The sequence below is a fragment of the Brassica napus genome, chromosome C6, assembly GCF_020379485.1.
Source record: "Brassica napus cultivar Da-Ae chromosome C6, Da-Ae, whole genome shotgun sequence".
In the NCBI taxonomy this organism is placed as follows: domain Eukaryota; kingdom Viridiplantae; phylum Streptophyta; class Magnoliopsida; order Brassicales; family Brassicaceae; genus Brassica; species Brassica napus.
The window spans coordinates 4241708-4256653 of NC_063449.1; the positions used below are offsets into that span (position 1 = coordinate 4241708).

Below are 14946 nucleotides of genomic sequence, written 5' to 3' on the forward strand. Positions count from 1 at the left end.
TGTTTAAGATTTTAGAAAAGGACACATACTATCAAATAATTAAATCTTTAGGATTTTAGAAAAGGAAAATTAGTATTAACTAATTTTAGAAACAAACAATCTTAGAAAAAATAATATTAAATAATATTTAAAATATTTTGTTTTTAAAAAACGATTTTTACTATCTTATTATATATATTTTTACTAATCATGAGATATTTTAACATATGTCAGAATTTTAAAAGGAAAAATTACAATCACATAACATGTTACAATTAACCTTTATTTAGGATTTTAGGAAAGGAAAATTAGTATTAAATCAATTATTTTAAAAATATTTTTTGTTTAGGATTTTAGAAAAGGAAATTTTATATAGAAAATAATATTAGTTATAAAATAGTTTAACACATATCACCATCTTAAATTTTAAGTGTCATGTGTTATAATTATGTTAATTAACAACTTTGGAGAACTAAACTTTATATAATAAGATTTTACTAGGATAAGACATGCGCCTTGCGCATGGTGAGTTTATTTATATATATTATCGATAATTTTTAATATATTTGATCATTTTATTTATACATATATAATGTTTTTTGTTGTTATTATATAATTTCTTTTCGATGGACCGGATCAATTTTAATTAAAAATTGTGGAACTAAACTATAATTAATATATCATGGATTGATCGGATTGGTCATTAAATAAATTATGACACAAAAACATTTTTTTCACCGAACGCATTCTTGAAAAAAGTGAGCAGTATTGTTTCCACAGTTAAATTCTTTTGACTTTTATCTTCCATATGGTTTTGAAAGGTTTCAAATCATCCATCGAATTGATACATGTTATTTTAATGCTTTTAGTCGTATGCTTAAGGAAAACTTATATTTTTTTAATTTAAAATCGTTTAAAAAATTCAAAATATAACATATAAGAAAAAATCTAACATCTAAGGAAAAATATAACATATAAGGTTTCCTCATTTTTGTAATTTAAAATCATTTAAAAAAATTCAAAATATAACATATAAGGTTTCCAAATTTTTGTAATTTAAAGTCATTTAAAAAATTCAAAATATAACATATAAGAAAACAACTATTTTTTTATTATACGGTTAATGTGATTGTTTAATCTTTTTTTAATAATATAAAATTAAAAAGAAATGAAGAAGGATGCAAAAATAGTTATCAAATCTTTATTATTTAGTCATTAATTGTCATATATATGTTAATCATATTAGGTAATTCCGTAGTTTTTATTTAAGGAAAAAATATACGTTTTTTATATTTTGGGTTAATATAATGTTCCGTAATAATTAGATTTGGACCAACATTTTTTTTCAATTGATTCTTAAGCTGCCACGTAAACTAAATTGACATCCTAATTAAGTGACATCTAAGCGAGATCTTTTTTTAATTAGTAAAACCTTAAGGTTACAACTTTTTAAATGATTCTCAATTAATATATTGGGGGATTTAGAGGTTTACCGTTTTAGCTAACATGGCATCACCACGGTCATTTTCAGTTTCTATTTTTAGTGGACCTTCACTTGCTAAAAAAATTACAATATATGTCTTTGGTATCTACTTATATAACAGTTTATTTAATTAAAGGAATACACATATTTTGACTCAAACAACGACATAGTTTATGAAATTGTTCTTTCAGAGTCAAAGTCAAAAACCTAAATCTTTGTGTTTATCAAACATCATTTCAATCGTTATGGACTTTGGAGCTGGTGACCTGAAATTGTTCTTTCAGAGTCAAAGGCTCGCGAAGGAGAACAGGAGAACATAGAGAAAGCGTGCGGCAGAGACTATGCTTTTAAATATGAAGAAAGTGGCGATTGAGGCGTTGTCAGAGAAGCTTAAGATGGCAGCGTTGGAACTTGGAGCCCGCCGTTCCGATTGAAGGGTATCTTTAGAAGGTTATGGACGCGGCTAAGAAGAGCTTGAATAAAGAGAAGTTGAGATGATTCGTGTAACGGTCCGGTTTCTGGCCCTAAAATTTTCATAAAAGAATGAGCTTCTCTACGGCCCATTTGACAAAAACCTAGGGCTTCCTTCACCTTTTCCTATAAAAAGAGTTGCAGCCCATTCTTTTGTCTCATTCAGAAACTGAAGCGAAGCTCTGCAGAGAATTCCCGGAAACCGAAAACCCTAGCCGCCGAGCTCTCTCTCCCCTGCGCCGTCTCTCTCTTCTCTCTCCTCTCTCCCTCCTCCTCGCCGGTGCCGTGTGGTGGTGGTGGTGGTTGTTGCAGCTGATTGGTGGTGGTGGTGGTTGTTGCAGCTGATTGGTGGTGGTGGTCAGATCTCGCAGCTCTCTTGTTTCCTTGTTCCAGATCTGTTCAGATCTCCTCTCCCTTCTCTCTTGTTTCCAGATCCGGATCCAGATCTAGGCTAAGGTGGAGTGTCTTGAACCCAATCTTCTCCCATGATCCTGTATACTCCTTTATGTTGGAGTTAGGATTGAGTAATACATGTTTGAGAGCTAGGTTGATAGAACATGTTATTGTTAGGATGATAGATGAATGGATCATGATGCATAAGAACACTCATACTGATAAATGAGACTTAATGAACTGGTTAATGTTGTTGTGATGATGATTGGTTGATGAATGATGCTTGTATGATTGGATGTGTAGTCCCATGGATTGATTGTGAATAAAGCTAGGATGCTAGAAGAAGCGAATGCTAAGATGATTGATGAGTATTGATTGTTAATGTTACTGTAAGTAGAACTTGAATGCGATGTGTATTGTGTGAGACACCGATAACGGGTGGCGTCTAGTGAACGTGTATGAGTAAGAGTCTAAGTGAATGTGAAAGTGAAAGAGAATGAGAATGAGAAGGTGAATGAGAAGGTGAACGTGTCAATGAACCTGTTTGAAGTCCTGTTTGGGCCACCGAGAACGGGTGGGCGTCTAGAGTCTACGTTATATAAGCCGCGGGGTAATAACTCTACGCTAGGCACCTATAGGAACTGTGGGGTAGTGTCCCGTTGGGGCACCCACAGAAAATATGGGGTAGTGGTCTAGCGAGAACTACCTACGGGGCAAGAAAGAAGAGCCAGCCGCGAGAGGCGGGATATAAAAAGTGTGCCAACCGCGAGAGGCGAAATTGGGTGTTAAAGGTGTCATAAGGTGGAGGCATTCTTGTATGTCGAGTCGGTTAAGTCTATGGTTTGATGTGTGGGGCAATGAGTGAGATCATTGTACTGGTTGATTGTTAGGTTGCTAGAAATGTAGAGAATTGTGAATGATTGGTAATGATGATGGTATGAAATGTTAAGTTGCATTAACTGATTGTAGTTGCTAGTCAGTCATAATTCCCGCATAGAGTAGTATAGAGTGTCATGCGAGCAGACTGGTCTAGAGGCACTTCACTGAGTGACTTGTTGTTCATCCCTCCCTTCCATTTTCCTGTGCGCAGGACTGTAAGTAGAAGTATATGGGTGTGGGTGTGACGGTATTTCAAAGAAGGTTATGCGTCCGTCGAATCTTGGGACCAGTAACGGGACACGTAAGGTTGTCTAAATGAGTAGACACGTGTCCATAACGCCCTTTCGATAACCCCGGTCGGGCGCCGGGGGATCGGGCCGTTACAATTCGTTTTAAAGGTTAGAGGTTTTTTCCAAACCTGTTGTTTTTCTCTTGCGTTGAGATGAGTTTCGACTATCTGGTTTCGATCATCTAAAGGAAATCATGGTTTGGCATTGATCGTTAGTGGTAGAGTAAGACAGACCTGGCTTAACTTTTTTTTTAGAGAATCAAAGGTGTTAATTAGAGCTTTTTTGATATGCCATCTTTAGTCTTGCTTTTGCTTTTGAAATCAGCTTTAAGCGTTTGTTTAGGATTGATGGTTTGTAGTATTCATATCTGATCTTAAAGCTGGTGTCTTGGGTGTACGTTGTTGCAGGAAATATGTAAAAAGGTTGGAGATGGTGTCAATATGCTATCTTTGCTCTTGTGTTTATCAAGCATTCTGCAGCTTGTGGCTGGGGGAGACGTGTTCATGTTTTCACCAAGTATCATACACCTGCAGTGGGTTTGTAAAATAAGTTCAGACCACAGACTTGGATTCCAAGGAAGTAAGCTTTTATAGATGCATTGAATAAATGTAATCCAAATATAACTCGCCTTATTATGCAACTGTGTATGGAATCTTTCTTCATCCTCATGACTCTCTTCTAGACAATCACCATCACTTAGCTATTACACAAACAAAGAGTATAAGAACAAAGGGTTATGTCATTGAAATTGCAGGTCACCTTTCGAAAATGAACTTACCAAAGAGTATAAGAACAAAGGGTTATGTCAAAATTCCAATATGAGATAACTAACCATATTGCACTACCCAATATAATTCATAACCCAAGTTATTCTATATGTAATAAATGTATATGATTAAAATTTGCATATTGTACATTTTGTATATAATGGTCTAATAGAAATAATGAACTAAAATGAAAATAAAATTTTAATTTTTCATACATGTTCACCCAACGCTTCTGCGTGGGTCTCTACGTAGTGTTGAATGTAAAACTCAAAATTTTGTAGATTATAGATTTTGATTGGTAACATGAGTTAAACTTGATCAAGGTGAGTTAAGAGTTATAACTCATAAATGTAACCAATTATGAATTACTTCTAATTTATTGAATTAATGTTTGAGTAGCAATATGTATAGATGTTTGAGTTACAACTTTAAATTATCTCTGTAGTAAATTGAATAATTCAAATATTTGTAAGGACAATGTGAATCCTACTAATAATGAAGAATTTGGTTGGAGCAACCAAGAAAAATATGAGAAATTTTTTTACAGATGAATTCAAAAAAAATGTTGGGAAAATGCACATAAGTTACTTCAAAGGTTCAAAGAATAATGGAGGGTTGATTGCTATTGATAATATTGTATGTCATCATATCTCATGTGAACCATGTGCTCTTACATATCAATATGATCATATCATCCCTTGAGCAATTTCACTTGATTCAAGCTTGAAAGAATGATTGTTGCTCTAACCTATGGTGAATAGTTTTAAAGGCAATAAACTTGAATCTCCTCCAAAACGTTAATTAATCTCTACAGGACTGTGAATTCTCTTCGAAATATTTAAATTACATCGAAAAAGCAGTTTCTTTTCCTCCAACCAACTCAAGAGAAAGAAGTGTACAGTTTTTCCACTTATTAATCAGTTTTTTTCCGTCATCTCCGAGCTCTCTCTCTCTCAATCTCAGACATCTCAAACTCTCTCGATCTACCCATCTCCAAGCTCAACTCACCTCGTCTCAAGCTCATCTCATCTCACCTCGTCTCAAGCTTCTTCTCTCAAGCTTCGTCTCTCAAGCTCTCGAAAGCTTCATCTCTCACTCTGTAAGGTTCCTCTTCTTTGTATTCAGATGTCTGATGAGTTCGTATTTGCTATTCAGATGTATTTGCGATTCAGATGCTTGATGGGTTTCTCTGTTTTGCGATTTTGTGATGTTTGTAGTAAGATGTAAGAGTTAAAGATTCGATTTTTGATGGGTTTGCTTTCGATTTTGTTGTTTGTATACAGTCAAATCCAGTTCTTGAAGCATTTGGAAACGCCAAAACTCTTAGGAATAACAACTCCAGGTATGTTTTCTCTTAGTTCTCTGTTCAGAATATCCAGCTTTGTTGTTGTTTGCAGCTTGTTGTTTTAATGGAATTCAGCTTTGAAAACACATAGGATCATAGCTTCAGCTTCACTTTGATTGTTAGAATATCCGTGTCTGTGTATAATGGCTTATGTTGTAATCAAGATCATCAGGTGGTGCCTTATGGAGTTGTAAGATCTTATGTGTTATCAATTTTATGTATTTTTTTAATGGATTTTATAGCACACATGTTAGTAGCATCAGGGTTTGTGTGACTACAGACTTGCTCTTGATTAAAACATAACCCTTTTTAGTTGTGAATAAGCATTGCTGATACGTTTTTTCAGCTTACAAAGATTGATATAACTAGCATTGCTGATGAAAACTTCTTTATTTTTTCTTTGCCAAGTGCCCTGACACAGATAAGGTGAGAAGCAAGATGATCTATGCGAGCTCCAACGACAGGTTCAAGAGGGAATTGGACGGGATTCAAGTTGATAACCCAAGGCATTTTAGCTGTTGCAGTTTCTTGGGTGGGGAGTGAGCTTTGGTGATATCAACAACGCAAGTTTTATATGGATCACCAGGGGCGAAGCTAGGATGTGGGAAGGGGGTGCCTGTGCACCCATAATTTGTTTGAAAATTAATGTATTTTTGTACAAATTTTTGTATGTGCACCCATAATAATTTATAACATGCACCCACAAAAATAGATAAACTCTAGAAAGAAACAAAACATATCAAATGTATTTAACAATATAAACATAATTCACTCGATTTAAGAAATCAATAAATCTTGGATTTAAAAGACATTTTTGTTTTAAAATCTTTATCTATTAAAAGTTTCTAACAATAAAAAAACTTAGCCTATTTAAGTAAATAAAAATAATTTAAACTCCAAAACTACATACGTAAATTTTGAATTGTATATTTTTAATTACTAGTTTACCATTAAATTCTAAAAATAACAAAATATCTTATTTTTAAACAAACTTCTTATTTTGTAGTAAAACATTGCAGAAAAAAACATTTTTATATGAACAGATATTCTCTTGTAAATATACAAAAAATTAATGATTATCTATTCTATTTTTATTAAAATAAATTTGAATATTGTAAATACAATAGTGGAAAACTGATGAAAAGTAATGTTGAAAATATTTTATGGTATTAAATTTAATAAATATTTACTTTATATTTTAATTAATATAATATTTTAATATATTATTTAATATATTATTAAATTAATATTAGTGCACCCACTAAATTACGAATCTGGATTCCCCCCTGTGGACCACTGAGGAGTATTAAGATCGGATTGACATAATAATTTATAAAATAAAATGTTTTCTCCACTGTATAAGATCATGACTTCTTTCGATGTCTCTCTCTGCATCTTCCTGTGTATAAGATCAAACTCTTCCCACATCATTTGCACTCTGCAAATTATTAATTTGCACTTAAATTTTTAGCATATTTCTATTGATATACGATAAATAGTTTACATGAAAAATATCAGTGCACATAAAAATTCTTTTATATGTTAAATATGAATTAACAAATTACTATAACACAAATTATATAAAATTAAATTTACATAGACCATATCATATATAACTAATTGGACATTAAATATAATATTTTTTGTTTTAATTTAGCTTATAATTTATGATAAAAAAATATTGTTAAATTTGTATATTTGACTAAAAAATTATTACTAATTAAATATAATATTTTTATGGATGTAAATATATTTAAACTACATTTTATTTATTTAAAATACAGCTTTACAAATTTATAAAATTAAAATATAAATTAAAAGCGGTTGTCAAACAAACAACACCAAACTGCTTCCAACGTCAGCGTCAGCGTCTACAAAACGAACAACAATGTGTGGTTGCATCTGCGTCTGCGGTTGCGGTTGCGTCTGCAAAACGAACAACAACCAAATGAACATGACGCAGCCGCCGACGCAGCCGCGGGAAGCTGCTGCGACGAAACGAACAGCACTAATTTTGATGGTTAGTTAAAAAGTGGGAAAGATATCGAATTTGATCTGAAACCGCATCAAATCGAGGAATCGAAATCCGGATTAAAAAAAATATTTAGACCGGAGGAATACAGCTGTGGAGCATGCGACACGTATGTTAGATTAATTCGCATATCCGCCTGTTACCCCCTCGATCTGATTTGATCGATTAGAGGTAAGATCTCATCTATCAACTGTGAGTCTACATTCCTTCCTTTCCTCCTCAATTCCGAGTTTGAGTTCTTCTTGTCTGTTTTGTCCCTAGAAACGGAGACAAGTTAGTTCCTTTTTTTTTATCAGTTCTGACAGGATCTGATCATCTTAGAGATTGAAACTTGTGTTTATGATGTTACCCTGAGAGATCTGCAGTGGTAGCTAATGAAACTGTGAACCTAAACTATGTCATTGATTTATTAGTATCTGCATGTATTCAAGGACAAAATGAAGCATATAGTGAAGATCTTGAGCCTGTTGTTGGCAGTCTCTGCCTTCTGGATTGGTCTTCTGCAGGCTGCAATCATTCCTCCAGGCTATAATACATGGTTGGTGAGTAAACCTCCTTTGATCTTTTGAAACTACTAGGATTGTGTTCTGATTTGGTAATGTTTTTCTTTTACAGCTACCCATCTACTTTGTAGTATCTCTCGGATGCTATGGTCTATTAATGGTTGGTCTCGGCCTAATGCAGTTTCCTACCTGTCCCCAAGAAGCACTTCTCTTGCAGCATGTATTTTCTTTAAGACCAACATTTTGTTTTGCCAAATCTTGTCTTGCTCTTTGAGCTCAATTCCCGAGTTACAATCTGGTCTTTTTGCAGGATATTGCCGAGGCCAAGGACTTCTTCAAGCACAAAGGGGTCGATGTCGGATCTGACTGATACAATAGGCTTGTTAACGACCAAACGTTAGAATAGTCATGGCAAGAGATCCTGAATGTGCCGTTTGAAAGATTGAATTAAACAGTGTTTCCTGATCGTTACCGGAGGAAAGTAGCAAACGCACATAAAGCAAAAACAAGCGCTAATAATATTTCATGTTTCTTTTGCTTTTGTCATTCGTTCTTGTCTATTGATGTGATGATGCCAAGACTGTGAATGCACAGTGATGAAATGAAGAAAACTGAATGAGAGAGATAGAGAGAGGAAAACATATATATCAACACAATGAGTACACATGGGAACTCCTCGCACAGGTGAAACAGAAACATATCAGAAGCCAAATGGATATCACACATTCACTTTTTCACGGGCATGATACACAGATGCAACAGTATCAATGAAACAGAAACATCTCAGAAGTCTTGCAAAATTGCCAGAAAAATTATTTGACATAAACAAGTTATATACACAGCTAAGTAGTGCATCTTAATAAATGCTATGATATCACAGAAGCCTATCAAAGGATGAATTGGACAGAGAAAGATAGAAATTTAAAAACCTAACAGCGTAAGGTAAACACATGTATATATTCCAGTAATATATCATAACAAACATAAACACAACTTGCACAATAACCTAAAGTTCCAAATGCATGAGAGGATATGTAGAAAATATATTAACAGCTTGTTTTCTCACATGAAGAAGTTATTGTAATAATGATGCTGGACATAAATGGAGAATTCTGGGGATTGCTGGAACATATTCATAGAACCAACAGATCAAATTTTGAAATTGGTGATGAGATCAAACAATGAAGAAAAATGTAGCAGACTGCAGAACATTGTTCAAACTTCAAAGTTCATATTAGAGACTAGATAACAAGTAGGCTACATTCAGAGGACAGATGGACCACAAAGAGAACACAGCAAGATTAAAAGATATAAAGCAATGTAAGTATTTTTCTGTATACACATAACCTCAAGCTCAGTTCAAATGATCACTTAAGTTAAAAAAGGATAAGAAACACGAGCCATCCTCCCTTTTCAACTGAACTCTAACTCTCCCTACTTGCATGAAATCACGCGGATACGCTTTGTCAATCTGAGGAGTATAAGAACTTAAATCATAAACCCTTCTCTGCAAACTAATCAAAGAAAAGTTCCAATATTGGGGATGTACCTCGACGGCACTAGGGAGTTTCAAATGCTTGCAGCAATCACTAATCTCAATGCAGTTTGGGTTCTCACAAGCTTTACTCAAACTGATCATCCTTCCCTCAGCAACAGTTTTCTTTGAGTTAATGTAGACTGGATACATCACTACCCATTTCTTGATGTTGAGCGTTCCACTATCCATCTACACAGCTCAAACAATGTTGATTATGACCCAAACTTCAAAATCTTGAAACATACGGCTTCAAATGCAGTTAATCACACTGATGTCTAAACAGATATAAAGAGTAGAGAACCGAACCGAACTAGAGATTAGATTCGGAGAAATCTAGAAATCAAAGCTTTTGGTTTGGACTGAGTCGGATCAGAAACTCGTTGAGGAAGGAGGACGGATTAGCAACGAACGACGAAGAAGACAAAAGTTTAGGCATCGTACCAACACATGATTAAACCGGAACAACTGAACCATAATTTTATGCGATAAATAAAAGGTTTAATCAATTCTGTTTTAATTATTTTTTTTTCCTTTAGCAAAATTGAATGCTGATTCTATCGACCATCCGGAAAAAAAAAAAGAGAAAATTAGGAAAAATAGACATTTTCAATTAAGATTTGTCTCAAAAGACTTGTAGAAGATTATTTGGGTAACTAGGATTTATATTTTTTTTTTAATACCATTCTATCTTTTAATTAACCTAATTTATTATGATTTTTCGTAATATATTTAAGTTTTTTTTTAAAAAAGAAAAAAAGGAAATAAAAAAAAATCGTGAAAGAAGTAAAACACACATAACTGTCGCGTTTCACTTTTTATCCTAATTTCACGACACTCTCTTCTCTCGACCGAAACCTTCTAGCCGTATCAATGGCCATAAAACTCAACCAGAATCATCATCAACTCCCGAAAGCATTTCATATTTCCGACAATGGATGGACTATTTCTGGTTCAAAGTGCTGGACAGAGACTGATCTCACCTTCTCTCTATCGGTGTATCGGTTATGTCTCCATCAGACGTCCGGTTTCAGGTTTTGCCATGTACACAAGGATCAGTTCTAGATCTCCGTCGCAGTTCACAATCCGATCTCAACAGGTGCGGTGGCACCGTCTTCTTCCCTTTGTGATTTAAACTTTCTTGCTTCTTCTGTCTCTTTTGATTCTATGAAAAAACCTATTAACAAAGGTCGCGTCTTTCATTTGATTATTTATGATCTCTCGCATTTTCTCATGTTCGATTTATAAACCCTAGCTGAAACCAATTTGGGGATATTCTTATCTAATTATGTTGCTGAAAGTATTTGCCTTTTCCTCTTTGGTTGTCGGATTTGAAGGATAGCTTAGGTGTTGACATCTTCTTCAGTAGAAAATGATGTTAGAATCAAGGAATGGGAAGTAGACGTGTATCAGAATGAATTAGCTATTAACCAAGGTATCAAAATCAGGAGAAAACCACCAAGCATTGCTCCACTGGGTAATTCTGGCCCGTTTGAGCTGAGATTGCTTAACGGCCAAGTTGCTGATTCTCCCAGTAACATCTTGGAGGAGATTACATGGTACAAAGACCAAGAAGTTTCCAGGGTAAAGAGTTTTCCTTCTTCTACAACCCCTTTTGGCTTCTTCAAGGCTCTATGAGTTGTTAATGGTGATTGTCATTTTACAGATGAAGGAACTGAACCCACTTGAAGCGTTAAAGAAAGCTGTAGAAAATGCTCCTCCCACTAGGGATTTTGTAGGTGCGCTTAGGTTGGCTCATCATAGAACTAGCTTCCCTGCTTTGATCGCTGAGGTTAAGAAGGGTTCTCCAAGTAGAGGAATCTTGAAAGAGAATTTTGATCATGTATGTTTCTTATTTTCTATTCCTTTCTGTAATGTTAAATATCGTCTTCTCAAAATATAGTTATTAGGACTCTTATTAAGCTTAGTAAAAGTTGAAGAAAAATTGTAGTCTTTGTCATTTTGCAGTTTGACCTTAAGGACGGGGTTAACACTTTCTCTTTTGAATAGTTCTTATATGATTCATGCGGATGTGTTGCTGACAGGTTGAGATTGCTCAAACTTATGAAAGAGGCGGCGCAGCATTTCTCAGTGTTTTGACTGACCAGAAGTATTTCAAGGTTTCACTTGTTGTGTATTCACTTGCAGACATCTTATACACATTTGCAAAATGTTTATTTTTACAGCATTTATCTTGGTTTGGTTTGACAGGGAGGCTGTGAAAACTTGGAAGCAATAAGAAGTGCTGGTGTAAAGGTATCCTCACTTAGCAAACTCTATTTTCTTCTTTTGTTGTTTTTAATGATGAAGACAATTTTTTTGTAAGCCTTGCTTCTTCTGAATATTATTTGCATTGTCTCCTATTATGCAAAGAGTTTGTTGTAGATCCATGGCAGATGATCTACTATGATCGGACTAAAGGTGTTGACGCAGTATTGCTTATTGTTGCTATATTGACTGACCTGGAAATAACCTTCTTGCTTAAGCTCTCCAAGAAGCTTGGTTTGGCTGCCCTTGTTGAGGTACTTGCTTTGATTATTATTGTTGAGAGTGTTAGTATTAGATGACTGAAAATGCTGATTTGTGAGTTTATTTAAATTTTGCAGGTTTGGTTGGTGAGTCCATTGTGAAGCAAAACGACCCTGAGAAAGGCATACCTAGACTCTTTGGCAGGAACATTTCTCATACTTAGAAACCATGTCCGTTAACTCACATCTCCAAACATGTTTCTTGGTACATTTGTATCTTTGTTTCTATGAGAATTGAAGAAAGACTTGAGAGGCTTGTTTGTTTTCTCTATTGTTTTCTCTTTGTTTCTACCATTTACACCAGTGCCAAGAAACCCTACTGGTCACTGCAACTCGACAACCAAACACCAGATTTAACAAAGATTAGAACCATGTTGTGTTGATATAGAGAATAGATGGTTATGTCGATGAAGAAGAGAAAAAGACAAAGAACTAAGGAGAGAAAGATCGTGGGAGGAGAAAATCGTGGGATAAAAGATACTGAGAGATTTATGGTAGATTTAGTGTAGATTTAGGAAAAGATATTTACGGAAATATGGAAGTTTCCATATTTTCGTGATTGCATATAATATGTATTCTACGTATAACAGAGCACTGAAGAGAGGGTGAGAGGTTTATTCTTCGGTACGCGTATGATAAGGTAAAAAGCAGAACAAGTTATGACACATAAAAACGAAAAGGTATTTCATAGAGTCGTGGTTATAAGTTGTAATAAAGCTACAAGTAGACTAAAGACATCTTGCTATAATATTACGTGACGAAATCTAGCTAAGATAGAATATAGAAGAAAGTTTTGTTTGTATTCTTTACCCAAGATAAATATGTATGTAATACTTACTATATTATTTCTAGACTAAGTAGATGGCTAGAATGAATACTATATCCGTGACAGAACATAAAATAAAACATGATTCCACTATTTTTAAAATAAAATTTAAACATATAAATAGTCATATTAATGTTTGGTTCATGCCCGTCTACATCATTAAAAAAATGTACGATCAAACACAGTTATTTAACCACATTATCACAGTTGCACAAAAAAAAAAAAAAAACCACATCAGCACAATTTTGATCAACACAAAATTTACACGTGGTTCTAATGTGGCTTGCTAAGTCTCTTTCGTCATGACATTCGCCTCTTCCACTTCTCGATTGTCGTCTATCGTCGTTGTCGATTAATAACTATAACTGTTCTTTTCTGCTTCCAAAGCAATGAATCGAACTCTCTTTTCTCACGGCAATCGCCTCTTCCATTTCTCTATTATCGTCTATCGTCGTTGTCGATTGATAATTATACATGTTCTTTTCTGCTTCTAATGCAATTACTCGGCAAATTTTTGTGATTGTAGTTCAAACCAAAAATATTTATTAAAGCTAACAATATGATCTTTATTCATTATTAATTCATTTATAATATAGTTTTCAATTTATAATGATTTTTAAATACTTCCTAAAATTAATATATATTTATATGAAATAGTTTTATTGTAATTTTCCACCCGTAGGACGGACTAACCCTAATTATATAGTGCTGTATCCAGATTTTAGATTTATGATATTTACCTAAACTTATTCACCAAATCTTTTATTTATATAAATTTTAAACTAAAATTTTAAAATCAATTTATCACTTTACCATAATGTTGTAAATTGTTATCTTTATAAACTTAGCCACAATTTAAAACAAAACGAAATCCATAAAGTCTCTAGCACGGACAATTCCCTATATATTAATCGTGGAGCAATACAACATGTTTTCGTAGCTATGTGTCATAATTAGGATGATTCTTAGAATGCTTAATTAGAAAATATGTTGTTTCATATAAATATATATTATCATTTTTTAAACTAACTATATCAATCAGAGATTTAATCATTTGTCTAATATTTTTTTCTCCCTAATATTGCTGTATAGCTATTATAATTTTAAGAATGAAATATTTGAACTATTTATTGTAAGTATTATGATTTATCATTTAATAAATCAAACAGTTTTTAGTTTATACATATTTTGCATATACTAAAATGGTAAAATATTATATATATTTTTATCGGTATACTCTTAAGTAACTAAATCTGAAAAGCGTATTTTAATAAAATAAGTAATTTGTTTTGTTGTTTTAGAATTATAAGATTTTTAGAACGAACTGATAAATATATACTAGAGAGAGATTTATATTTCGAGTCTTCACTTATATTCTATAACAGCTTGATATATTATATTTGAATACTAACCGTGAATAGAGTTTACCACTGATTTTCTTCAAAAAATTGATCCTTAGATATGTATCTAGAGTGGAACTAATTTTTACACATGTCCATCTTTTTAAATTGATACTTATGTAATTCACAGAAAAAGTTCAAAAAAAAACAAAAATCATATTAGGGAAGCAAAAACGAGAACAACAGTACAATTTTATAGAGGTAGAAAATGAAATCAATTATAGAGAGTCAATAATAAAAAAAAAACGAGAGCAGAAAACATGATCTCCTTTCGTCATTTTACAATCGATGTTGCCTATCTGGGCTTTGTGATTTGTGTCAGCCACAAAATTTTTTTTTTTTGTGCATATGAAATCTTAAAAATAATTAAAATTAGCTGTTATACGTTAACTCTTTCTAACAACGATGATATATTTAAAAGTCAAATATTTATATTCGTCATTTTACAATCAATGAAAATTTTAGTGTTGCAAAATACTAAAACCATTTAATGAATAAACGTTAGTATAAAAAAGC

The 14946-nt window shown here is 33.3% G+C and overlaps 1 protein-coding gene, 1 long non-coding RNA gene and 1 pseudogene across 5 annotated transcripts; all 3 read left to right on the forward strand.

Moving 5' to 3' along the window:
* The first annotated feature begins 4899 nt into the window (after positions 1–4899).
* LOC106402784 lies at positions 4900–6318 on the forward strand. The gene is made up of 3 exons (XR_001280831.3): positions 4900–5361; positions 5546–5604; positions 6016–6318. It is a non-coding gene; the product is annotated as an uncharacterized LOC106402784 (long non-coding RNA).
* Positions 6319–7635: 1317 nt separating this feature from the next.
* On the forward strand, positions 7636–8688 carry LOC106402781 (dolichol-phosphate mannose synthase subunit 3). Of its 4 annotated transcripts, none has more exons than XM_013843571.3 (4): positions 7636–7810; positions 8071–8181; positions 8255–8362; positions 8453–8688. In XM_013843571.3, exons 2-4 carry the CDS (start codon positions 8077–8079, stop codon positions 8510–8512), a joined length of 273 nt encoding a protein of 90 aa, XP_013699025.1. In that variant the 5' UTR covers positions 7636–7810; positions 8071–8076; the 3' UTR covers positions 8513–8688. The 4 variants fall into 4 exon arrangements, with proteins under 4 accessions (XP_013699025.1, XP_013699024.1, XP_013699028.1 ...); XM_013843570.3 differs by having other exon boundaries at positions 7648–7810; positions 8053–8181; XM_013843574.3 differs by having other exon boundaries at positions 7661–7831.
* A 1223-nt stretch (positions 8689–9911) lies between these two features.
* LOC106404441 lies at positions 9912–12306 on the forward strand (annotated as a pseudogene).
* Positions 12307–14946: the final 2640 nt, after the last annotated feature.